The following is a 24,497-nucleotide window of genomic DNA, read 5'->3' on the forward strand; positions in this document are numbered from 1 at the left end:
TGAGAGATTGAGAAATCAGCCTGCACAACAACTACTCTGTCAGAGGTGGTATTCCCTGATGATAAATCTCGGAAGATGGTCCAAAACAACAGTCATGATACGGAGAGAGATGCAGTAAACTTCTGGTCTCTCTGGTAAACTCTCAAATCTGTCAAGTCTTGCCTATTTGAGATTAAAGTTCCCCACCTTAAAATTAGATTAAATTAGAAATATCAATCACATTCATCCATCACTAAAGATAACTAAAGATGTTTGAACAGTTTAGAAATAGATTTAAATTTGTATAATATAAGCTTCTTACTGAAACACCGTATCTGGGAAACTCAGAAAGTCAGTCATTGGACAGTATCTCGTTAGAATTCAAAATGGTCACCAAATTATGGAGCATTTTCTAATATGACACACATAAACACTCCATATTAAACACAACTGCTAAACAGATCTACTGGAGGGATGTGAAAAATGAACTGTTTTGATTTGCTCTATGAAGAACTTATGGTTCCATGTTTGTATGAAAGGTACTATATACTGTAAAGTTCAGTACTTTTTTACCTATGCTGCTTGCATCCGCCACGAAAGCAGTAGCACAGAACAGGCAAGAGAAGGGACCTTCATCCCAATTTTACTCAGTGGAAAAAATTTATTTGTTGTTGCGACTACACGACAAACTTTACAGGTCAATTTGTTTGGAAGTATAAAAGAAGAGTGGTTCTAGACTGGCTTACCTGGGGGGGACAGGTGCAGTAGTGGGTGGAGTCGTCACTGACAGTCTTAATATTAACTTTTTTGCGGTCATTTTTTGCTAATTTACTGTATTCTTCTGCAAAATTATGATGTTTGGTTTATCTGAAGGATATTTATGTATTTCCTTTTTTCTTTTTTTATATTACTGCATATACAACCTCAGGAACAAAGATGCAGAGGAAGGGAAGTGGAGGAAGGATTTAATGTGTGGGCAGGAGAGTGGGCTTGACTTGGTGAATAGGACATATCAATGGCACTGCAGCACATATAATATATATGGAGAGATTAACAAGACGAGCGAATGCTAGAGGTTGCTAGAGTAAAGATACAGAACATCTTTATGAATGGGTTGAACTATAGGGTACATCAGGGTTCTTCATTATGTTCTGAAGAAAAAATGATGTAAATATTCTATATTGAAAACTTTGCTACCCAATAAACAAGCTGCAAATAATAAAGAAGCTTTGATTTCATCATACTATTACCACCTACCATTACAACTGGGATATTCAATGAGAAATGTAATGACACATTTTTAATTGCTGTTTTTTTCCAAACTATTATATCATTTGTGACAGATGTGAAGATTATTATCATAATTAATAGCCATTTTTATAGCATCTTTTAGTACAAAGTGCTGTACATACAACCAATCAAACAATGAAAAAGTCACAAGAAAAGCAGGTATTGCAGCTGCAAAAGCAAACACAGATATAGAAAGCAGAACGTGTAAAATGGGGAGACAAAAATAAGGATTGGATTATGCCAGACGAGCTGTTTGGAAACATTTTATGTTTAATTTCAGGTTGTTTTTTGAATGTTTTAAAATGAGTCTCAATTTACTTCAGTTGTTCAGGAGAATGCTGCAATGCTGTTTTTCTGTGACGCTCCAGAAACCTCACCCGACTTTCCAGTGGCATTGGGGTGAGTAGATAATGACTGCATTTTCATTTTTGGGTGAATTTTTTATTTTAACTTTAAGATCAGAAGCACGTTCAGCCTAAATTATGAATCAAATTGAGTTTTTACATTCTCATTATGCAGAATGTTGCATATGTTGTCTGATTGGATTAGTGTTAATGATGCATTAAAGGTGTATTATGAAATATCTGTGGAAGAATTCCAGTTAAAACATAAAAAAAAAAAATTAACTGAACTTATCAACAGAATGTGAAAAAAAGTGAGTCAAGCTACCGGCCTGCAGAGACTCAAGTCAGTTTGAGGCCACTAGCTGCACGGCTAACTGAGCTAACAAGCTAATGGCAGCTAGCTACAGCCACAGAAAGCTACAGAAAAAAGTACAGTCAGCAATCGTTAGTGGTTCCTCTGCTCACATGCGTTCACCCATTTAGTTTGACCTTTGACAATTCTTACACATTATTACTTCCACTTCCTGTATATTTTGAATGTCAAATCTTTATTTGCAAAGTAAAACCTAGTAAGCACAGCTGTAAAAATGCAGTGGAGTAATAATAATCCTCACATCTCACAGTGTGCAGACTCTTCTCCATGTGACCAGCAGGTGGCGCCTGTCTGATGTCACATAATCTGTCTGATCTGAACACGGCCTTGCAAACTAAACGTTTGAGGAGACAGCGTTAGAGATCCTCCCGGGCTGCACGTAAGCGCTACAAACAACACCCAGGAGCAGAGCTCCGATTGATGCCTCGTGTAGCTGCATGAGTGGGAGCCTCTGGGTGTCAGACAGGGGACAGGCGTGGCAGTGGGCTGGTCCAGGCGCACTGAGCGATGAACAACATCAGGGTGTATTGACTTGGTGCGAGCTGAGGCCCTGACACAGTCTGACAAAAGAAGACAGATTCACTGTGATTTAAACACGTCTGCTCACCCTGAGGACGGCGGAGGGCTGTGGGTGTGCCGCACCCACTCAGAGGACGCGGTCCTGAGGATGCACTGAGGTGAGTGGACCGCCTGATCGTGTCTGTGTTCAGATGAGGTGAACAGGGCTTTCATGGTGAAATGGCTGGGCGTAGTACAGGTCCTCCCTGACGCGTGCATGATTGGTGTGTGCGCATTTCGCTGGTGATGTCTCAGTGTGACACGGCTCTGTCCTCACTGCCTGATGTTTGTTATGTTATTGCCGATCATCCCGGATAAACGCTGAAAATCTGCGCAGCATCTCCTCCGTGTTGCTTTTATTTCCTCATTGCGTGCGTGCACACATAAAGGCTCGTGATGGGTGCGAGCTCCCATCCGTGCGGTCACAGTGAGGCTGGAGTGTGTGATGGCAGAGCCTTGTTCGTCTCGCTCATTAACGAGCCAGTGGTGGTTTTGTGTTGTTTAACCGGTCTGCTCCGGATTGCGGAGAGCCGCGCAGTGCTGCGTGTGTCGCTGCTGGCCTCCGCATTTTTGCGGGTGGCCATTAGCGGATCCTCCGCTCCGCTGGTGCTGAGGCTGCGGCGCGTGTGTTGCTAGGCAGCCATGCAGAGCGCGAGGAGCGAGCGGGTGGATGAACGGAGGATGCGGGAGACAAAAAAACCCCCACAAAAACCCCGTGCATTCATGTAGAAATATGGTGCCGTAGATACACAACATGGTGCCCTGCCGCTGTGGTCGATGGGCCTGTCCTCTCCGTCCTCTGGGAGCGGAGTATGTAGATTTGTATCCCCCACAGCACAATGGCAGACACATTGAACCTCTGTGTAGATTCATCTGAGCCACAGCAACGTAGAAGTTCATGTGAAAGTCAGTGTGTTAGTGGAAGATGTAAGGTGTTAAATTACTGGAAAGCTTATCAGACATAAATCAAGCCTTTGGTGATGATTTAGATGTTGCTACAGACCCCATCATGCTTTTATTAGGTTTGTCAATTAGAAAATATTAATTGTGATGCAAATTTAATCATTGAATTCTCAATGATGATTCATCACTGAAAAGTGCTGAGGACATTAGGGCTCAGCTGAAAGAGTCTTTTAACAGGCAGTGGTTGGAGGACCATATGAGGTCAATGTAGATATTTACAGTGGGGGGAAACTTGCATAATGTTATGTTTACATTTCATAGACAGTTCATAGGATATTAAGACATTTTAACAAATTATGCTTGTAAAAAGTGATAGGGAGCTGTCTCCAGTTTAAATGACACCTAGGAAATCATTTCACATTTGTGATATCTGTCAAAAATAATCGCAATATGATTCATGTGCAGCCCTACAACAAAACCTTATTTCAAGTTGTAGTTATTGAAAATCAAACATGAGACTCTGAGGGGCAAGTAAACAAACTGTAAGGATTAAGGACATGTAGCCCTGTAGAAGGTCTGTTAATTAAGCTTATATATTAGATATATGGATGTAACAATAAAATATTTGATCACGGATGACTATAATCGTGAATCGAGATGATATCCGAGTGAACATCCTCACCTGGTGACTTGAAAAAGCTATTTAGTTAATTTACGTACAATCCTGTATTGGCAGCCTGTCACCACGGCTGAAGGGATGACTTGGATATCGTACCCCCACAAACACAAGTTAAATCGGATGTGTCTTGAGAACAACAGGGAGATGAGGTTACCACCATTTATTAATCCTTTATTTGTGCTAGAAGATCTCATGAATCATGATTTATGTTCATTTAAAAAGATGTATATCCTATCTGTGATGCAATAAAGATATTTGTGATTCCGGTATGATTTAGTGCATTTTTTGTTTCTATTTTAAAGTTTTAAGAATATTTGATGAAAAACGTGAATCGCAGTTATGTTGGACAGGATAATTGTGACATAAACTCTTCACATCGTCGTTTGCCTAATTAATTTTTTTAAATTACTTTTACATTACGGGAGAAATAATCCAGTATGGAAAAGAAATTACTTCGAAAAAATGTTCCTCTACCTCTACATCGTTCATGCGTTAATGCTTTCTCATCTTGTTTATGCAGCATTTCTGCAAAGCACTCAGCCTGCTAGATGTTTAGAGTTAATGAGTCCATTAATTTGCAGATTGAATCCAGCAAATTTCCTCTTGAACGTTATGAATATTATCTTATAAATATGCAATAATGATTTAGTTTAGCCAGGCTTAACGTTAGCCTGTGTTAGGCAGGACTATTAGAAAGAATGGTATGTGTGAAGATGTGTTATGTTCAATAAAAATGCGGGAGCTGCATGCAGTCCAGAGGTGATCATGGTTCGATGAGGACTTTCTCATTACTTTTCAAATAAGCGAATATGTGAGTAGGCATGGGACGACAGGAACATCCGATTGAACTTGTTTTTGTGGGGGATACAATGTGCGGGCCATGGTGGCTGGCTTAAGCATTTCAAAATAAAACAGGAAACCAATAAACGACTGTATGTCAGTGAGATAGACAGCTTTTTCAAGTCATCCATGGAGGATATTCACGATTATCCCGATTACGAAAATTCACCTGTATTAACTTACTGTGTTTTTTATTCGATCTGCACTCAAATCTTTAATTGTCCCATCACTATGTTTATTATAAAAAATCTTTTCTAATGTCAAATCATTTCAAAATGGTTTTATCTTATTTGAGAAACTGGTAGTAAAGGTACCGGTTTGTTAAAACCAAGCAGCTGGTTTGGATCCATTATGACATAAACCTAATGAAAGCCAAGCCAGAGGAAATCAATCCAGAGCTACTTAGGTAATATTATCCCTATCTGACTCTCTGCTGCTGGATGTCAGAGCTCAGACACAGGCCTCCTTAAACCACTGCAAGTAGGTAGATTTACAGCAGTCAATACAGGCATGTGTGTGTGGAGATTATGTGCACCAAACTTAGAAGATTGATGGTTTAGTTCACCTCTTTTAAAAGTAGGGATTAGGCAGAAGAGTGTCTCGTAGCAGAGCACAGCAAATAATATGTAATAAATACTGAAATTCTGCAGGGAGTTTCGTAAAAAGAGGAGAGAGTGGCCCTAAGTCAGCTCCCCTGCCTCCTGAGATTTTTTGAAACAAAAGTGAGGTGATGATGCATCATGGTCAGCCATCACAGTGCGACTGAGGATAAGAAGGAGGAGGAGCAGGCAGGGCTGGTGTGGGCCAGCAGCCAGATCTCTACGTCTCCCCTCAGTCATTAGGAGCCTCCCTGGAGAGGGAGGCTTTCTGTCTGCTGCCTGTCAGCAGCTGGGCCCCCTCTTCCCCCAGAGAGAGAGTCGGATACACTGTGAACCGAGCTCTATTGTGAGAGAGGAAGGGAAAGCTGCGGCCTCACATGATGGCTTTTATAGACTGACTCCTGCTTATAATCGTAAAATAAGCAACCTGTTAAAAATACATTTGGATTATAACCCAGATATAAATATATGAGCTTGTGATTGCTTCAAACCACCTTAGGAGTAGTTTTGTTTAATTATCAAAACATAGTTGTTATGATCTGGGAACATAATGCTTGTGTGTTTATGGAGATTAGTTGATAGTTTAGTAAATGGCTGATGTTTTTCCGGAGAGCTGATGTAATGTTTCAGGGGCCTGACGTTGGCAGGATAAAGTGCACATTTTACCCAGAAACTCCATTAAAGGTTTAGTCATCTGTCAGAGTTTCTCCTGTGCAGTGCGATGAGATTCAGTAATGCACGGTGATCTGATTTAACTTCCTCTTGTGCTATTGAAGAGAGCATCTTTAAAGTCCGCCCTGGATGTTAGAGACTGACGATGCGTGTGATCAGGGATGCACAATTAAGAAAGCAATTGAGTCGGTTTGTGAGACGTAGCACAGCAGAGAGGGTGTGGTGTGTTCGGGGCCTTATCTGCTCCCTGCAGCACTGTGTGTGTGCGCGTGTGTGTGTGTGCGTGTTTCATTCAGGGAGTGGCCAGCTGTTTTTACTGAAGATCCTTACAGTAACTCTTGACTCTTTCTCCAATTACCGGGCTGTATCAGCAGCAAACTTCCTGTGAGTGGTTCTGACGCGGCCGCCTGCATGTGAGCTCTTACTGCTAATGCTGCGTTTTCTATAGCTGTTCACTTCCACCGGCCGGTGCCCCAAGGAATACAGCATCCTTAATGTGAGGGTAGGTTTTTCATCTTAATGCAGCCATTTGAACACAGAAAGAAATGAAGGCTGAATGTGCAGTCCAGTGTACTGTTTATTGTTTATTTTAATGCAAGTGAGCAAAGTGATCTAACTGACATTTGTTTGATATTTAATTTTGGTTTTTGACTTCCTCTGGGCTGATGTGCACCACAGGAGCACTAAGCAGGGCTTATGTGGACTCTCTAAAGCTCAGGAAGATTAAAAACTATTCTGCTCACTTGCACATTTACTTATGTTTCCAAGGATAAGCTCTGATAGAAGTGACTTTTCCTCCTCACATGATTATCGCAGCTGCTTCATGAGCATATGGCTAGTTTAATTAGAATAGCTGATTTCTTGAAATTCTGCTTTTTGTGACTTTAATTAACCTGTAATGATCCTTCCTTAAATCTTTAAATCATGTCTACCACATCCCTGTTGTACTTTACATTCACCTCATTTGCCTGCTCGGGGAATTTCATATTGGGAATGAACAGGAAATGATGAATTGAAACATATTTTTAAAATACACAGTGTCCTAGAAAGATCTTGGTACATTAAAACGCAACTTGTCATTTTTACTCTTTACTCATATCTGTTTCCACTTGGCGCCCGTCTCTGTGCTAAGCTAAGCTAACTGGCTGCTAGCGGTGCCTCTTAAATTAATGACAGACCTGAGAGTGGTATGGATCTTCTCATTGTAGCGTAAAAGTCTGTTTCTAATCTCTAACATGTGTAAATTATACTGGCAATAGACTTTGTTTTGCTTTAAGTTATCACTATGAAGAAAATGTTGATTTCACAATGTAATACCTGCTGAATAATGACACTATCAGTGCTTAGATTGGTTTCCCAGAACCTCGCTTTCACTTTGTAATATGTCAATCTCACGGGAAAATGTAGGTCAGATCCGGTCAGGCTGGCAGATAGAAAGACCAGGCCAAGAACGGCAGCCTGAACCCATTTCTATCTGCTTTACATCTCAATTATAGTCTAAATGAATGCATAGACTCATGTTTTGTCCTGTGTTGTTGGTAGCCGTGACTTGTGGTAAATGTAAAAGCAATCCAGTCTTCTTTGTGACAGCGGCAGTAACAGTAATACCACTTGGAAACATTGGGGGGAAAAGTTGTTTGTTTCCACTTTAAATGTAGTTTAGGTGTCTTTAGGTACTGTTCTCAGAATGCTACCTCTGTTTTTGGTTTTAAATTGTGCTCTTTAAGCAGCATCTATAATATCCACACACTCTCTTTACAGTTCTCCAACCCACCCCTGGTTGTAAGTCACCCTCTGCAAAAAGAGACGAAGATGAGCACGTCCCCCACCCCCAAAGGCACCCCGGTGCAGCGCAGCCCCAGTGATGGGGTCCCTGAGAGCCTCCAGTCTCCTCAGCACTCCACCCCTGGCTCCGGGCCCCAGCAGAAGAAACGCATCTCCAGCCTCCTTCAGAGTCCGGTGAGATGGCTGTTTGATTTATATGATTTATTTCCTCTTTCTCTGCCTCCTCTCCTCTAGATGTGTTTATCACCCCACATTAGAATAAATCTGTTCTCAGATGACACCTGAGTGCATGGCTGTGTGTGTTTCTGCTTATGGTTGGACACCAGTGAGGCTGTGTGATGCTGATGAAGTTGTGTGTGAAGTGGAGAGGGTGAGCATGAAGTGAAAGGACTGATGGAGAAAGGCTGACTCATTAATTAAATGTGTTTACTCACCCTCTGCCCTGAAGTGTTTGTTCTGTATGTTTTCAAAGCTCCCATGATGAAACAAAATGAGACTTTCCCACACACAGGAGCTTTAATGGAGTCTTATTTTGAAACTGAAATGATCTGTGTATGCAGCATGTGTGATAGTATATTAATATTAATATTAATATCTGTGTGTGTGTGTAGTCGTTCCGGGAGGAGCTGGATGTGATGATCCAGGAACAGATGAAGAAGGGTGGCAGCTCGTCCAACCTATGGGCCCTGAGGCAGCTGGCTGATTTCATGGCCTCACATGGCTCTCCAGCCGCCCTGCCTGTCTCCCCCTCCAGTAAGTACACAACACTTTCAGATAAACCTCTTACATTGAGCATCTTTAGGTCTGGTGTTCTATTATTATCTATTACAAGGTGCTAAATTTTAACATTGACATGTTCAGACTTAATGCAAGGTGAAGCTTCATTCTCACATGATTGTTTTTTAGTTAACTCACCCAAAACATCCAACACACCAACTGTACAGATATTGTTGCTGTAAGCTAATTGGCATCATATGCACCAACCATGTGTGTGTGTGCGTGTGAATACGCCCACGTTGACAATCAGTCTGACTCACTAGATGTACACTGTTGGTATAAAGCCTGCCATTGACTGACTGCACGTCTCCACAGGAAAAAAACAACAACAATTTTCGAGCTTGAAAACTACACAAGTTACCGTTAACAAGTTACCTTAACACCTGGTCCTGGTGGCCCCTGCCCTGCATGTTTTAGATGTTACCCTGCTGCAATGCACCTGATTCACATGACTGTCTCGTCATCGAGCTCTGCTGAACTGATAACAGGCCTTTCATTTGCATCAGGTGTGGTGGGGCAGGGAAAGCTGCAGGGCAGGAGGCCCCTGAGAACCAGCGCTCAACAGACAAGCAGTTGTTACCTTTTGTTTTGCGTGCGAGTTTGCCATTTTAATTCCAGGGCTTGTCTCCTGATGTACAAATGTTCAATCAAACTATGTTTCCCCAGACACTATTTTGCTCACCATCACTACATCCTGGGCTTTGCGCCACAGAAGATGATTGTGATCAGGTTAAAGAAATACAAACAAGCCAGAGTGTTTCTTTCCCCTATCGCAGACCTTTGGCTGGGGAGTAAGACCTGGCTATTACGACACTAGCCACACATCCACATACTGTGTGCCATGGACAAATCTGCTGAATAGACACAGGAAGTCACTTGTTAGTTTGAGAAATAAATACCCAGAGCATCCAAAATCTTCAACAATGAAGTGGGCAACAGAGCTTTCCACTGGGTAACTCTAAATCATGAATCAGAGGTCCTGTGGATCGTCTGTTAGCTCAGGTGGATCACCCAGTTTGAGCTTGAGCTCCATCAAACTTCTTTTTAAACCAGGTGTTCTCTCTTTAGTCTGGGTCTTGTTGTTCTTGTCATTATTAGACCAGATGTTGATCATATAAAAAGTAGAGCTAAGTAATAATCAGTGTCAACCCTACTAGCTACTTGATTTAATGGATGACCTGATGATACTTGACGCTTGTCTGGCACAGATGCAACCAACAACATTAATTAGTGGATGCGTTCCATTACGTAGCTGCTCCTGTCCATGCTTATTCACTGGCACACATAAGGGTAAAACACTGAATGCTGCGTGCTGGGAGGAGAGTGAAAATTAAGTTTGGCAGAGCCGTGCAGGAGATGATATGAGGTCACCAAAGTCAGTGTACTCATCATAGTAGTAAAGGTTAAACCTGTAGTGCGAGACTTATACATGACATATAAATGAACGTCCACTGGTCAAAATGTCTGCCGTGAAAAAGGGTTGATATGCAACGACTCTCTGTACTTCCGTGCCAACTTGTCAGGATTTCTTATTGCAGGATATCCTTTGCGGCGTCTTAAAATATGAATGAGCAAAGAGATATTGAGTTACTTGCTACAGTATTGATGAAACGGGGGAAAATAAAAGGTGTGTGTGCTGCAGCAAGTGTGTGGTTGAGCGAGTGAGGGAAAGTGAAGATGAAGCGGGCCGAGAAGAGGAAAAGAAGTGAAGTTGTCAGTTAAGCAGTAAATTTAAATTTTAAGGGCCATTGTTTGTCCGAACCCAGCAACACAGCAAATAGAAGTATGGCGGAGCCTGCGGCGCCGTAAGCGCTCAAGTGTTTGTGTAATTCCTCTCACTGCCAGAGGGGGGACACAAAAGTTCTGCACTGCATGGTTTAAGTTGCACTGTCCAGTCAGAGAGAGGTACTGGTTGTCAGAGCTGTGATTAAATCTTGTAGAGCTGCATTACAAATGAGTTATTTTCATCACACAGAGGTAAATGTCCATTAAAGCAACAGGAAAGAAAACATCAGAAGAAAAGGACATAAACCAGACTTAATCCATATCCACACAGCCAATGCCATTTGTCCTTATGTTGAACTGTTTACCTGTGAAAGAATCGATCAGGCTTACCTCTGTTGTCTGCAGACTCTCATCTTGCTCTCCCTCCTTCTCTGCTTCTGTCTGGTTTTCTCTCTTGCCTCCACAGACATGATGATGGTGACACCCATCAACGACCTGCACGGCTGGGAGCCTGGCAGCATGGTGAAGGGGGAGAGGTTGATGCGCTGCAAGCTTTCCAGTGTCCATCGCCTGTTTGATCTCTTCGGCTGGGCCCAGATCAGCCGCACCTGTCTCACTGTTAGTTTCACGATCTTCTTACTTTACATGACTTCAGCTTCGTTTGTTTGGTGGTCAGAGCCATCATAAGATCAGATTTGGGCAGTAGTTCCCTGTGGAAGTATTGTATCTGAAATGAACTGGATGTAGCTTTACTTTACATCATTGATGTGTCTTTACTAATATGTGTGTGTGTGTGTTTCCCTCCCTGACAGCTGCGTGTTAGTAAAGAACAGGAACACTTCTTGGTGCTTCCAGACGGCCTGGCCTACAGTGAGGTGACTGGATCCAGTCTGGTGAGTAAGACTCATCCCAGTCCCAATCAAGTATACACACTATCCCTCTTACCTGTAGTGCTGTTTTTCCATCGAGAGAGTGAGTTACCAGCTTTTGGAGATATCAGCTTTAAGGATGTCTGCTTTCTCTCCAATACAATGGAACTAGATGGCACTCAACTTGTAGTGCACCAAAAAAAATACATAAATACATTTGAAAAACTCAACAATGAATGGCATCCTTATCTGCTGAGCTGTAATGTTAGCTTGTTTAGTTAGCTTAGTAAGCTAGCCTCATGTGTTTTACTGCAACAGTGTCCTCTCTGGTAAAAAATCTGATATACAAAAAAGCTCTGCTGCTCGCCTGCTCACCCACTCCCGGACCCGTGACCACATCACACCGTCCTTCAGAACCTCTACTGGCTCCTTGCCTCTCAGTGAAACCACTTTAAACTCCTCCTCATCACCTACAAAGCCCTCCACCATCTGGCTCCCACTCTACCTGACTGAGCTCCTCCACCGGCACACTCCCACCTGAACCCTCCGGTCAGCTGACGCAAACCTGGCCTTCTCTATTGCTGCTCCTTATTATTATTATTATTATTATCACCATGTCAGTGAACAGATTCAGCTTCCCTCCGTGCAGTGGTGGGTGTAGTTTGGTAGAAAAACTTTAGTTCCTACCTCTACCTACCTATCCTCTGTGGATTATCGTGACTAACCAGGTCATGATTTCTGAAAAGAGACATGGATGACAAATGTTTTTTTTCCGTGCTTTGAGCACCACAAGCCGAGTGTCTTCTAGATTTATTATTTTAGACACCTCTCATTGTCATAGCTCAGACCTAAACAATAGCACTACAGGTAGAGAAAAAATGTGTATTTTTGATTTTGTGGTGAACTGTCCCTTTAAATGTTCATAATATTACATTATAATATAGATGAAAATCATTGGCTGTTAATCTAGCAGCCTTGGAACGCACTCTGCCCTCCACAGAGATTTAATTTGAAGCACGTTGCACAATTTCCAAGAAGCATTCAGTCAGCTGAAATATGCTTTTGTTTGAGTTTTAAAACTGTGTGTATGACAAATACTTATGTTATTATTCATTCCATTGTAATATCACTGGTGTAAGCATTTTATAACACTGCTGATGACTTTGCTTCCTGAACATCATACACCTGGAGGAAGTGCTGCCAAATCTAATTATTCTGAGCTGCGTGGTTTCCAGGTGAAGGTGAATATCCTGGGTGAGGTGGTGGAGAAGGGCAGCACCAACCTGGGTGTGGACAAAGAGAAGTTCAGCCTGCACTCGGCCATCTACTCCGCACGGCCAGATGTCCGCTGTCTGCTTCACCTCCACACACCGGCCACGGCTGCGGTGAGTCAGATGGGCTCGTGCCAAAAGAGAGGTTGGCATGAAGTCACAGCTCTATCCCGTCCCGTTTAGAGGAGACACATTACACTACTGCTGGTCACATCCACATACACACAGAAGAATGAGGGATACACATTTAAGATTATGATGATTAATTAGGTTGGATATTATTTCATGACCTTTGCTGCCACGACTGACAGCCGACTGTCTCCAGGTTTCAGCTATGAAGTGTGGCCTCCTGCCTCTCTCCCATGAGGCCCTGCTGGTTGGTGATGTGGCTTATTATGACTACAATGGAGTCATGGAGGAGGAGGAGGACAGGGTGGAGCTGCAGAAGAGCCTGGGCCCGACCTGTAAGGTGAGCACACCTCAAGAGTAAAGACATTTCATCTTCAGCTTTATGAACGGATGAAGGAAAGACATGAGGTGACGTGGTCTTACACCGGGTTAATTATGGAAACTGGTGCTGCTGCTTGAAGACGACACTTGGGAGTTCTCAGCGTGTCTTCTCGTTCTACGTCGACATTTCTCAATAACGTGCAGCTGAAATGAAACAGAAACAATTAATGTGGGTTTTATTCCTGTGTGAATGTTGATTTTTATGATGTGCAGGTTCTGGTGCTGAGGAATCACGGCATTGTGGCTCTGGGGGAGTCTGTGGAGGAGGCCTTCTATGCCATCTACCACATCCAGGCTGCCTGCCAGATCCAGGTACTACACACACACACACACACACACACACACACACACACACACACACACACACACACACACACACTGCCACCGCATGTGTGTGTGTATGGGGGTCTGTGAGAGTGAGCTGGCATGTGTACATAATTTTACACCTGGGCAGTTGCCCTTCTCTTGACACCCTTTCACTGTTATTCAGCCAGCAGCCCTGACTGCACTGCAGTATGATATACACTACAGCACAGGAGCGTCGCGTGCCAAACACACACTGCAGTAATCTAACAGGACCAACAGTGCTCTGTAGGCAAGCAGATATGTCACTGTAAGGTCAATACTGTATTATGTTTTCCCCTCTCACAAGATGGTTCAGATTTAAATGTGTGCTCATGAAGTAGACGTTAGAAAAGAGAAAATGAACCGCAGCTTGTTCTGAATCTTCTGTTCTTTCTTTGTTTTTTGTAAGGTTACAGCTTTGTGCTCTGCCGGTGGTGAAAACAACCTGATTCTGCTGGACCGCACCATCCATAAACCCAACCCAACCGGCACCGTGGGCTGGGCCGGCTCCACCTTTGGACCCCTGCACAAGAGCCGCATTGGGGAGCATGAGTTTGAAGCCCTCATGAGAACTCTGGATAACTTGGTAGGCTGCCTTTTTACACGGTTCCCATGGATCCACCAAATCCTTTGAAGTTGGTGAACTAATTGCATTAATTCACTCAGGTACTGTACTTAAGTACAATTTTGAGGAACCTGCTGCTGCTTAATACTTCCACTCCACTACATTTATTTGATAACTTAAGTCGCTCAGTCAGATTGTTCAGTGTTGATAGGTTGGGACTTGTGAAGATGGTGTCGGAACCCAAAAGCATGTACAGTGATGATCGAGGATTAATGAATCTTTTATCTCCACCAATTTTTCTACACATGAACATCCCTTTGTTTTTCATACAGTCTTGTACAGTCTATGAGCACAGTCATATTATGTCTTCTGTGGCTCATGAGGGAGCTCTTAAAGCTAAAAATAACCCTGATGAGTTGCACTAAAGACATGGAGCACAGCATATCTAATGTAAGACGCTTGTGAGTCCCGTATAAGAAATGTTGGATCGAATGTTTTTGGAAGGATGAAAGTCAGGATATTTGCTGCACTGATTTAAAATATTCAGTTTTTTAATAGTTCTCTTGCAACACTCCCCTCTTTGTGCCAGTGGGATACTAATTTGCAGGATTATCTCTATTAAGATTTGCAAATTCAAAGGGTGGCCCGCTAAAAGGTTTTTCTACCTTGATGTGTGTGGGAGGTTTGCTGATTCACACAAACTGCAGGAGGTCTGTCAGCTGCAGCTCTTCATCCGAACCAGCTCGCTGTGGCAGCTGCTTCTTTCTCCTCCAGTACAATGAACTGATCCACTGACAAACAGCACAGAATAACAGCTAGATACTGATGTCACATTCATTTTATATGGAAGTTACCATAGTTACTATTGTCTAAATACCATTCACGTCAACATCCAATTCCAATAATGGAATCAGTGTAATAGATATACTGCTGTATCCTCTGTGCACAGGATCTTTAACCTTCATGTCACTAACTTTGCATTCTGCAGCCGTCTTGAGTTGTTTGATGATGTGATAAATTGTTAGTCATAAATATGGGATGCTTTCCCATCTCTCCTACATCCTGTGAGCGCAGCATGTGACGAATACTCAATTTCCTGTAGCTGCTCCTCAACAGCAGCATAAAAGCCTCCCTGTGGTTTGCAGATGGGAAGCTTTTAATGTAAAACAGCAGCAGGAAATGTTTCGTTTGCATCAGCTGTAACTAAACGAGAAATACAGCCATAACAAACCGCAGAAACTTCTGCATTAAAGCTGCTATAGAACTGAAAACTAAACATGGTGAGACTTGCTGAAATGATGAACTGTTGCTTCAGCTAAAGCTTCTGTCCTCTGCTGTGTTTCAGGGCTACCGTACAGGCTACGCCTACCGTTTCCCTGTGCTGCTGGAGCGAACGCGGACGCGGAGGGAGGTGGAGGTGCCCGCAACCGCCACAACTTTCCACCAGTTTGACGACGACGGCATCCACCCGGCTCTGAGGCAGCACCCTTTCGCCCAGCGCCAGCAGCAGGAGAGGACCCGTTGGCTCAACACCCCCAACACCTACCAAAAAGTCAGCCAGGAGCAAGCCAGCCCGGGACACCGCACCACTGTGAGGCTCTGCAATGATTTCTATTGATTTATTAAACAGATCTACAGTATAGATGGTGTTGAAGAAATGTGTAAAATAAAGTTACAGACCAGCACTGCGCTGCACAAGCTATGCTTAAGTTTAAATGTAGCCTAGATTTAATTTAATTTCTAACTTAGGACAGAGTTTATGCACAACTAATATTTTTAGGGTTGCACCGACTGAAATAGTTCCGACTTCATCCTTATACCTGGCCTTTAGGAGGTGTGAAGTCCTCCAGCTGGCGTGGTGCTTTGTTTTGATAGGTGGGATAATTTGGATGCAGACGAGCGTTTTCTGATTGTATTGTATTGTGTTTTTTGTTTTCCTTGGTCTACCGTCAGACAAATCTCTGTAAAAGTACCCAAACTAATACATACCTGCCAACACTTCCGATTTTCGTGGGTGTCCTGTTTGTTCCTATTAATAGTATTCCTATTTTTAACCCTCTCTCCCTCTGTGCTCCTGATTGATAATTTCTCCTGTTAACCTCCTGATTTAATTGTGATATAAATCAAAAGGGTCTTTCTCAGTGTCTGGCATATGTGTCTCGGTATCCGGCAGCCCAGTCCATAGGTAGAGGGGAACCAAGCCTCCAGAAAGAGTAATTACATCGTCACTGGAGCCCTAAAAATTTCTTTTCCTGAAGCTATCATTGGGAAAGAAGTGGCTGTAAAACGGTGGATAAATTTGTTTGAGTGTCACAACCCCCTTGAAATGACTCATTTGACTGTAAAACTTTGAGCCATTTGGTCCAATAACATTTGGAAATTGTCAAGTTTAAATTATTTTATCCCCATTCAAGTTAGCCAGCTCAGTCGGCGGAAGTCTCTAGTGTGCAGACTCTGTGGGCCACACAAAGCGAAAGATCGAGGTAATTTTATAGCTGGGAAGTTGAGCGATTTGGGCTTCATGCACCACTTAGCAGCTTTTATAGGAATGAATGGGGCTCCGCCTCCAACACTGTGTCCAGATTTTGATATAAGGTCCTTGAGGGGCGCACACGCAGACGCCCAATGTGCACCACTCAACACTAAACACGTCCCAAGAAGAAGAAATATGCTTCCAAATTTCACCTATTTTGTGATGAGAGTTTTAGATGTTGACTGAAAGTTTTAGTTTTTTTTTCCAGTTTGCCTTATTCTACAGCGAGCTATGAATTTAAGGCTAATTAGAAGTCATTTAACATCCCTGTATTTATAGAATGAATCTGTGGTGTAGGGCTTTATGGGGGTGGGGGCATTACAGGTAAGCCTTTTGCAGATATCCCAGAAAATCTCCATCTTCTTCAAAGCCATATGTTGGCAGGTATGCTAATGTCAACATAGCATTATAAGGCTAACAAAGCTGGTCATTTTTCTAAATTTGACATTAGCCACTAATGCTATAGTGTATTTGGTTAGATACAACCACTCATTTATAATCATCATTATGTGTCTGTTATAGCATCCTCATCAGTACCATCTTATGACCCTGTGTTGTAGTTGATGGTTTCACCTCTCAATGTCATTGATGTGATATGTGAAATGCCCCCCCCCCCCACGAAATGTGTGTTCAGTCTGTGCGCAGACAAAAAAAAAAAAAAGGAACCATAACAAACGACACAAATCTACTCCAGTGTGTTCAGGCTATTTAAAACCCCTGTAGCTGAGGGCATGAATCCCCCAAGTGTATCTCTCTACATGCAGCCAGAAGGAAGAAGGCTAATCATGGGTTGAGGGGGTGGCAGGTTCACAAAAACCTTGCATCACTCCACAACATTGCGCTACACTGACTGTGCTACACTGTGGCCATCGTGACCTAAGAATTGACTAACCACTGAGGGATGGTGAACTGTCAGTGGTGATTTGTAGATATGAAAAAAGAAAAGGTTTGGAGCTACACCTTAAGACTGACTGATGTAACAGAGAGAAACAGAATAATTAACTTCACATCTTTCATGATTTCAAAAGAAATTGGTTATAAATGATGTCTAAAGTCAACAATTTTCTGATCCTCACCGCGGTTGATATACAATGTGGAGCGTTTGTTTTTGTTTCCACGTACAGCAGGGTACAATGGAGCAGAGCTGCAGTGCTGAGTCCTTCAGAGACAAAAACAAAATCAGACTGGTTGTCCTCCATCAGTGGGAGGAGCTTGGCTCTCCTCTGTTTTCTCTCCTCCTCTGTCCCTCCCACCTTCCTCTCTCTCCTCTTCTCTGCATTGCAGGTGAAGGCCCACTGCTCTGTGATGGCCACTGCAGTGCACAGTCTGCCCTCTGGTGGACAAACATCCACACTGTCAGAGCTGCTTGATTAAAAACAGGCTCTTTAAAGGGACACTGTGGTTTTGGAGAAGAAATTCAAACTCAGAATTTTCATATTTAAACACGCTGTTCTCAGAGGAAAATATTGTCCCCAGTCACTGTTAATATATACTAATATATATTAGAGTTTGAAAAGTCAAACTCAATGAAGATCTTTCTCTTCTGAAAAAAAATAATTTCTTCCCCAAAACTACATAGTGCACCTTTAAGGGGAGAAAAACACCACAGTGGCTGTTGCAGGATCCTTTACATTTACATAGAGTTCTAATAATTTGCCAGTTAAAGTGTATTATGAGATATTGTTTTGTTGTCTTTCCCTTAGTGGCTGAAGGCAGAGGAGCTGACACAAGCTGGCAGCACAGCCATCAAGATAGAGAACCCAAACCAGTTTGTGCCTCTTTTCACCAACCCTCAAGAGGTGATCGAGACACGAAACAAGGTGACGTCTCCTTTGCTTTTGGCCTTTTCTGTCTCCCACAAGCCCGATCTTCGCCTTTGACACAAGACTATTCTTCTCCTCAGATCCGACAGCAGAACCGCCAGGACATGAAGACAGCAGGCCCGCAGTCTCAAGTCCTCGCCAGCGTCATAACAGTCGACAGTCCTCCGGTAAACTGCAGTCTCACTGCTCGCCAAGACATGTTTCTTTTCTTGAGCTGCAGATTCAAAAGCAGTGATTTTGTGTCTCTGCTCATCTATTAGTCTCCAGTCAGCCCACCCAAAGAGCCACCAGAGCCTGAGCCTCCCAACCCCTTCAACCAGCTGACAGACCAGGAGCTGGAGGAGTATCGCAAGGAGGTGCAGAGGAAACAGGATGGAGGGACCGACGGTATGATTCGTTCAGCTCAATTCAGCTGAACTCTAGTTTCTCAACCATACAGTTACAATACTATAACCTACAGGAGACGTTTGTTTACAGCTAAATCTATTCTTAAAACACAGGAATATAGCTGCTAATCTTATTCCCACATGCTTTATATTGTTGAAAGTATGTTTGTGAGCATTACACCGATACATGATAGTTGAACAGGTCATCCCAAAACCATCTGCTGCTACAAAAGCCTCCCCACTGAGCACAAAACATATCCAAACAACGTCAATTTAACGTCTTTACCGATGCTGAAATCACGTCCAGCAGAGAGCCAGAATGAAGGTTTTTTTTAGATGTCTTTTTAACGTGAACGTGTCTTTTAAGGCTTTCTGCAAAGACCTGCCGGTAGATGTTGGTCTCTGGTTGCAGGGAGTTTTCTCCCATTCAGCCACAAGAGCATTAGAGAGGTCGGCTACTGAGGTCAGGGTGACGGGATGATAAGACCTGGTGAATGTTAGCTTTGGCTAGCTAGCTAACTGAAGAGGCCGGAGCTCAACATGACAGCTAGCTAGTTAGCCAGTTAGCTTTGACAGTCCTCATACACACACACACACACACACACACACACAGAAACAAACCTGGACCCATCCCTGCCCTGACATACTGTTCATCTCATTATCAAGTAACCATGTGGTAAATGAAACAGGAAATAATACTTGGGGAAAATATGGAATAGATAAATGATTAAATGTGTCCTAAAAACCAAAGAATTTGAAAAAAGAGCTAAGATTAACAGATTTCTCAATTGACTGGAGGTAAAAGAAAAATATGAAGCTTTGGGCCGGAGGTTAAAGGTGCGATGTGTAAGAATTTTAGTGGAAAACATAAAAAAATTAACTAAACTTATCAACAGATTGTAACGTTATGACGTCTAAATATTGTTAAATCTTTATTTGTCAACCACAAAGCTTAACATAACCATTGTAGTTATTTAACTGTATTAATTATTGTATTCATTTAGATTTTTGTTTCATGTGATAACCCTTTCCTGTCTTTTACTGGCACCATAGTGGTGTCTGTTTGGTGATGCAGTATAGTAAAGGCAGCTTTATATGCTAACCCTCACTTTCACTGCTAATGCATTTCACACTTTCTTTCACACTGTGTGCAGCATTTTAAATGCATTTTAAATGCCAATATGTCATCAGTTCAAATCAAACATATTCCACCGTCCATCATCGTAAGAACCTGTGAAATCTGTCTTTCGTCCACCATTGTGGGCTCTAAATCATGCAGCAGATTTTCAGCTGAATTGTTGCTGCACGTAACAAAAAATTAAATGTCGTATAGATGCTGTTAGAGACCGCCCGTAAGTCATGTTTGAATACGCACATATACTCATTTCGGAGGTTAAAATGCTGCACACAGCCCCCTGATGTTAACTTGACTTCACTTGTGAGTGTCATGTAAACTGTGTTCACTTCTCTTTGCCCTCACAAATCTTACCTCCTGCACATCTGAACTCTCACTGTGTGTCTCTGTGTGTGTCTTTGTGTAAGATGGGGAGGAGGTGGCAAGTGACAAGGAGTCTCCCCCTGCTACCTCCCCCACAAAGGGCCCTCCGCCCAGCCAGCCTCCTCTCTCAGGTGAGGCTCGGCAGAGCTCTGCCCTGCTTGCCTTGCATGCTGCGTATCCGACCCGCAGCTTGCCTCTGGTCTAGCATCTCGGACTCGTGCTTCTGCGCTCTCATGCTTCAAATGCTCACTGACAACCATGTTACCCCTCCCCACATGTAGCTGATACTGACTCTGTTTAGTTAAAAAACAGAAGACTGTTGAAGGATTTGCCTTGTAGATTAGACGTATGCTTTATTGTCTTGTTTTTCCTTCTTTTCTTTTAAGTACAAATATAATCTCCACAAAACATAGACTTTAGAAAGAGCTATCCTGATCATTATTATCGTGACCACACTGAGAGATGCAGATACAGTCACGGATAGTGTGACGTTGACATGTGAGATACCCGGAGGAGTAACATGGGGGTCAGGTTTGGTTGGCGTGTGCAATCGATCTCTCTCATGAGAAACATTTTGACTAGACTTTGGCACATGTAGCTCTGCCAGTGAGCCAGCACCAGCCTGGAAATGGCTCAAAGTAAACTGAATACATACATTGCTTCTGTTATCAGTTACACCTGCGTAAGTCAACATCTGGCACAAGTCTGTTGTCTTGGCTGTTACTGTTTGATTTGCCACATTTCATCCCTTTGTCGGGAAATCCATCTGTCAGTGTACCTGCTTTATCTGTTGTACTCTCTCCCTCTGTGTCTGTCTGTCCTTTTCTGTGTCACTCCACACTGATTCATAGGGCACACTTCTGGTGCTTTGGTCTTGTCTCACTAGTAAGTACAGAGAAACAGTTTGACAACCCACGTCTCATTAAAGCGAGCATGTTCATCTGCAGCGACATGTCTAGCATTTAGCTTCGCAGCTCCACCCCACTTGAGCCTCCCTCGCTGGTTGCTGAATGTTCTGTGTTTGTTTTTTGACAATCCTCGGAGCAGAGGAGGCAAAGCCCGACTCTCCAGCCATACAGAACGGAGGAGAGGAGGAGAAGCAGACGACCGAGGAGCTGGAGAAAGGGATGAAGGCTCTCTCGACCAACGACACCTCCTCCACGCCTGCCGCTCCGCCCGCCAAACTACAAGGCGGCACTCCTGAGGGTTCGCCCTCCAAGTCCCCATCCAAGAAGAAGAAGAAGTTCAAGCCGCCGTCGTTCCTGAAAAAGAGCAAGAAGCAGAAGGAGAAGGCGGAGACCTGAGGTGCTCACACACACCAGACCTCGGTGAAATACTACTGTGAAACATTTCTTAGTGTATGACGGAGTAGCAGATGAGTTAACCACATCAGATCTATTCAAACCCGGTCAGTTCAGATGTCATGTGCTAAACTGACACTCAGATATTTTACTGTAACACTGATACTCACTGATTTGATCTATGGGGTGATTCATTGCAAGCAGGTTAAAACAAAAACACTGATAATTCTTTTCACATACTATTTGACCCAGGTCGGGTACGACATTTTGACGCACTACTTCTTCACACACACAACCACACACACACACACCTGTATTACTCATGTCTTATTTTCACCTGCTGTGCTATCGAACCATTACTTAGCTTCACCGTATAGACAGTCGGACATGTTTCCTTTCTAACACTGGGGTCACGAGTTTGATCCTGCGCACTTGCAACTGTTTCATACCATTTTTAAATCCACATCTTCGCAAGAAGACACAGTGGACATTTTAGTTCCCTCGAATTATGCACCCCTTATCCATGTATAGGCACTTACCATATGTATATTGACATTCTAGTATGTTGCATTTGTTCATCATCGTAGGCATCTTCTAGTCACGATTTGGTTTCTAATTATCAGATAGATGTTGCAGGTATACTGTGTGAGCACAGGTGCAGTATGTGTAGAAATATACTGATAGCTACTGATTGTGCTCTTCTGAATGCTGGTTTTGTGTAAAACTATCAGCCTCTGACATTATTACAGTGGGGATGAACGAGGAAAAAGGAAGCGGGGAGGGGAATATACTGTCTCGCAGCAAAAAACAAGCCGCTACAAATGCTATTGTTACACAAAAAAACGGATAAAGCATAAAGAAGTTGTTGCTTGCCGATGCAGTTTGAAACCCAGTAATAGAAGTTACTGAAGGTACTAAACATTCCACTTTTCTCAATTTCTTTCAAATGTATGTGTGTGCAAAATACCTCTTAACAGTTGTAATTTTTTCTGTTTTATCCAGTTGCTGATGTGTGATGTTTGCTCATGGTTTTTATTTATTTTCTGGGGTTATGGTTTCAGAAGATATCAGGACTGAGGGACAGGAAGTGGGCAAGGATTAAAGGTCCAGAAAAGGAGGAGTGCAAACTGTGGGACTCTACTGCTCAGTCTGTGATCTTTCTGTGTTTAGGGATATTTATGGGACTCTTCATTAGTGTAAGTCTTCAGTTGATGTGGTACCATTGATTGCTCAGCTGCTTCACTGCATTTCTTTTTTGAAAAGTCATGTCTCTGTCTGGGCCCACATTGGAAGTACACACAACGCTTCATGATGGTTAGATGTACATAAAAAAGTGCTTTGGCACCACCTAAAGCGAGACTATAAATTCATTATTTTAAGAAAACATCATCAGGCTGCGACTTTTGTACTATTCGCTTGTACAGTGGTTCACGTTCAAGAGCGCCACTCAGAGAAACAGGAAATTGCCATCACTGATCGCTGTGCTTAAGACAGAATTAATTTCACTGTTAATTCAAACAATGATTTGGTGAGAGTCGACCGTCAGTGCAAGAAGGAGAAAGGAGAAAACCGTATAGAAACATGGTGATTTAATGCAGCTGCATATAGCTTCAAATAGGAAAGAATGAACTGATGTATTGTCAATGAAAATGTCATCTGTCAAAAATGAAATGCCCCCAAAGTTGTGTGTTTTATTAAAATGTGTGTGCTTAAAACTGTCTCTGTATCCTAACATGTCTATATTGTTCTATACACTGGTAGAAGTTGTGCATAGAAAACAGTTTTATGTCTTGAACTACTCATATTTAGTTTTTCTCAAATGACCAGTCTGAGAATTAAATCTAACACACTACACACAAAGCTTGAGTTGATACAAACCAGCAGCCTAACCACTAACAAAGAAATGTTTGATTTAATCTTAGCCATAATCTACATGGAATCGGTATCTAAAGCCAAAATATTGTCAATGATCCTGTAGTGGCATTGAGAAAGTTTGAGCCTGGAACAATGGTAAGTAGTGTAATACATTTCTATTAAATCTGCAGTTTCAGTAAAGAATATTAGAGAACAGTGACACCTGCTGGCCAATGCTTTCAGATATACAGTCATGCAGAGAAGAATAAATATGTGATGCACAGTTTCCAAAACAGTCAGCTCAACAACCTGAGGATCTCATCCTCCAGCTCCTGCAGGCTTTTCTTGCCAGAGGCAATGCTGATCAGCAGAGTGTCCATCTGTCCCTCTAGCTTTGGACGCTCCTTACACACAACAATTCCCAGTAGCTGGGCTTCCAGACCCTGCACACACACAAACAGACAATTAAAGGCAGCAGCTCATACTCTCAAACTGTACGTGCACACAAATGAGGATACACACACTGGTAGAGTATCAGAGTAATATAGACAATAGGGAACTAGAGGCAAAACATGTAGAAGACACAAACATTCACAGATATACATTACAGTCACATACACACACACACACACACACACACACACACACACACACCTGCTCCTTGATAGTAAAGTTTACTACTGTATGTTGGTCTTTGTAGAAATCTCTGGTGTGTAGTGGGGGTTAGACAGCTTGGTGGTGATGTACAAACGAAACATGTGGACAGGAGGACAGAAAGAGAAATACATCATAAATAAGTTTTATTTAATCTAGAAGTCTACCTGAAATCACTTTTGCTAAATTAAAACGGCAACAGAAATACAGCCTGTAACACACACTCACTGCATCAGAAACAGTTATACATCTCTAAAAGTGTTGATAATTGAACACAAAATGTTTCATACATTTAAGGCTTCAAAACTAAAACTCAGGACAGACTAAGCAACAGGGATTAAAAGGATAACAGGTGACACTCACA

General features: G+C 42.6%; 1 protein-coding gene and 1 long non-coding RNA gene across 3 annotated transcripts; one reads left to right on the top strand and one right to left on the bottom strand.

Annotated features, from left to right (window-relative positions):
- The first annotated feature begins 2,237 nt into the window (after positions 1-2,237).
- On the top strand, positions 2,238-23,343 carry add2 (adducin 2 (beta)). Of its 2 annotated transcripts, XM_084359786.1 has the most exons (15): positions 2,238-2,663; positions 7,999-8,196; positions 8,634-8,775; positions 10,991-11,142; positions 11,337-11,417; positions 12,629-12,778; positions 12,990-13,133; positions 13,388-13,486; positions 13,929-14,105; positions 15,430-15,675; positions 18,321-18,437; positions 18,521-18,607; positions 18,701-18,827; positions 20,369-20,455; positions 21,372-23,343. In XM_084359786.1, exons 2-15 carry the CDS (start codon positions 8,050-8,052, stop codon positions 21,626-21,628), a joined length of 2,013 nt encoding a protein of 670 aa, XP_084215912.1. In that variant the 5' UTR covers positions 2,238-2,663; positions 7,999-8,049; the 3' UTR covers positions 21,629-23,343. The 2 variants fall into 2 exon arrangements, with proteins under 2 accessions (XP_084215912.1, XP_084215913.1); XM_084359787.1 differs by lacking the exon at positions 20,369-20,455.
- On the bottom strand, positions 22,655-24,240 carry LOC311261288. The gene is made up of 2 exons (XR_014623126.1): positions 24,134-24,240; positions 22,655-23,922 (listed from the first exon to the last, which is right to left on the bottom strand). It is a non-coding gene; the product is annotated as an uncharacterized lncRNA (long non-coding RNA).
- Positions 24,241-24,497: the final 257 nt, after the last annotated feature.

This window comes from Pagrus pagrus (genome assembly GCF_965226575.1).
Source record: "Pagrus pagrus genome assembly, chromosome: 8".
In the NCBI taxonomy this organism is placed as follows: Eukaryota; Metazoa; Chordata; class Actinopteri; order Spariformes; family Sparidae; genus Pagrus; species Pagrus pagrus.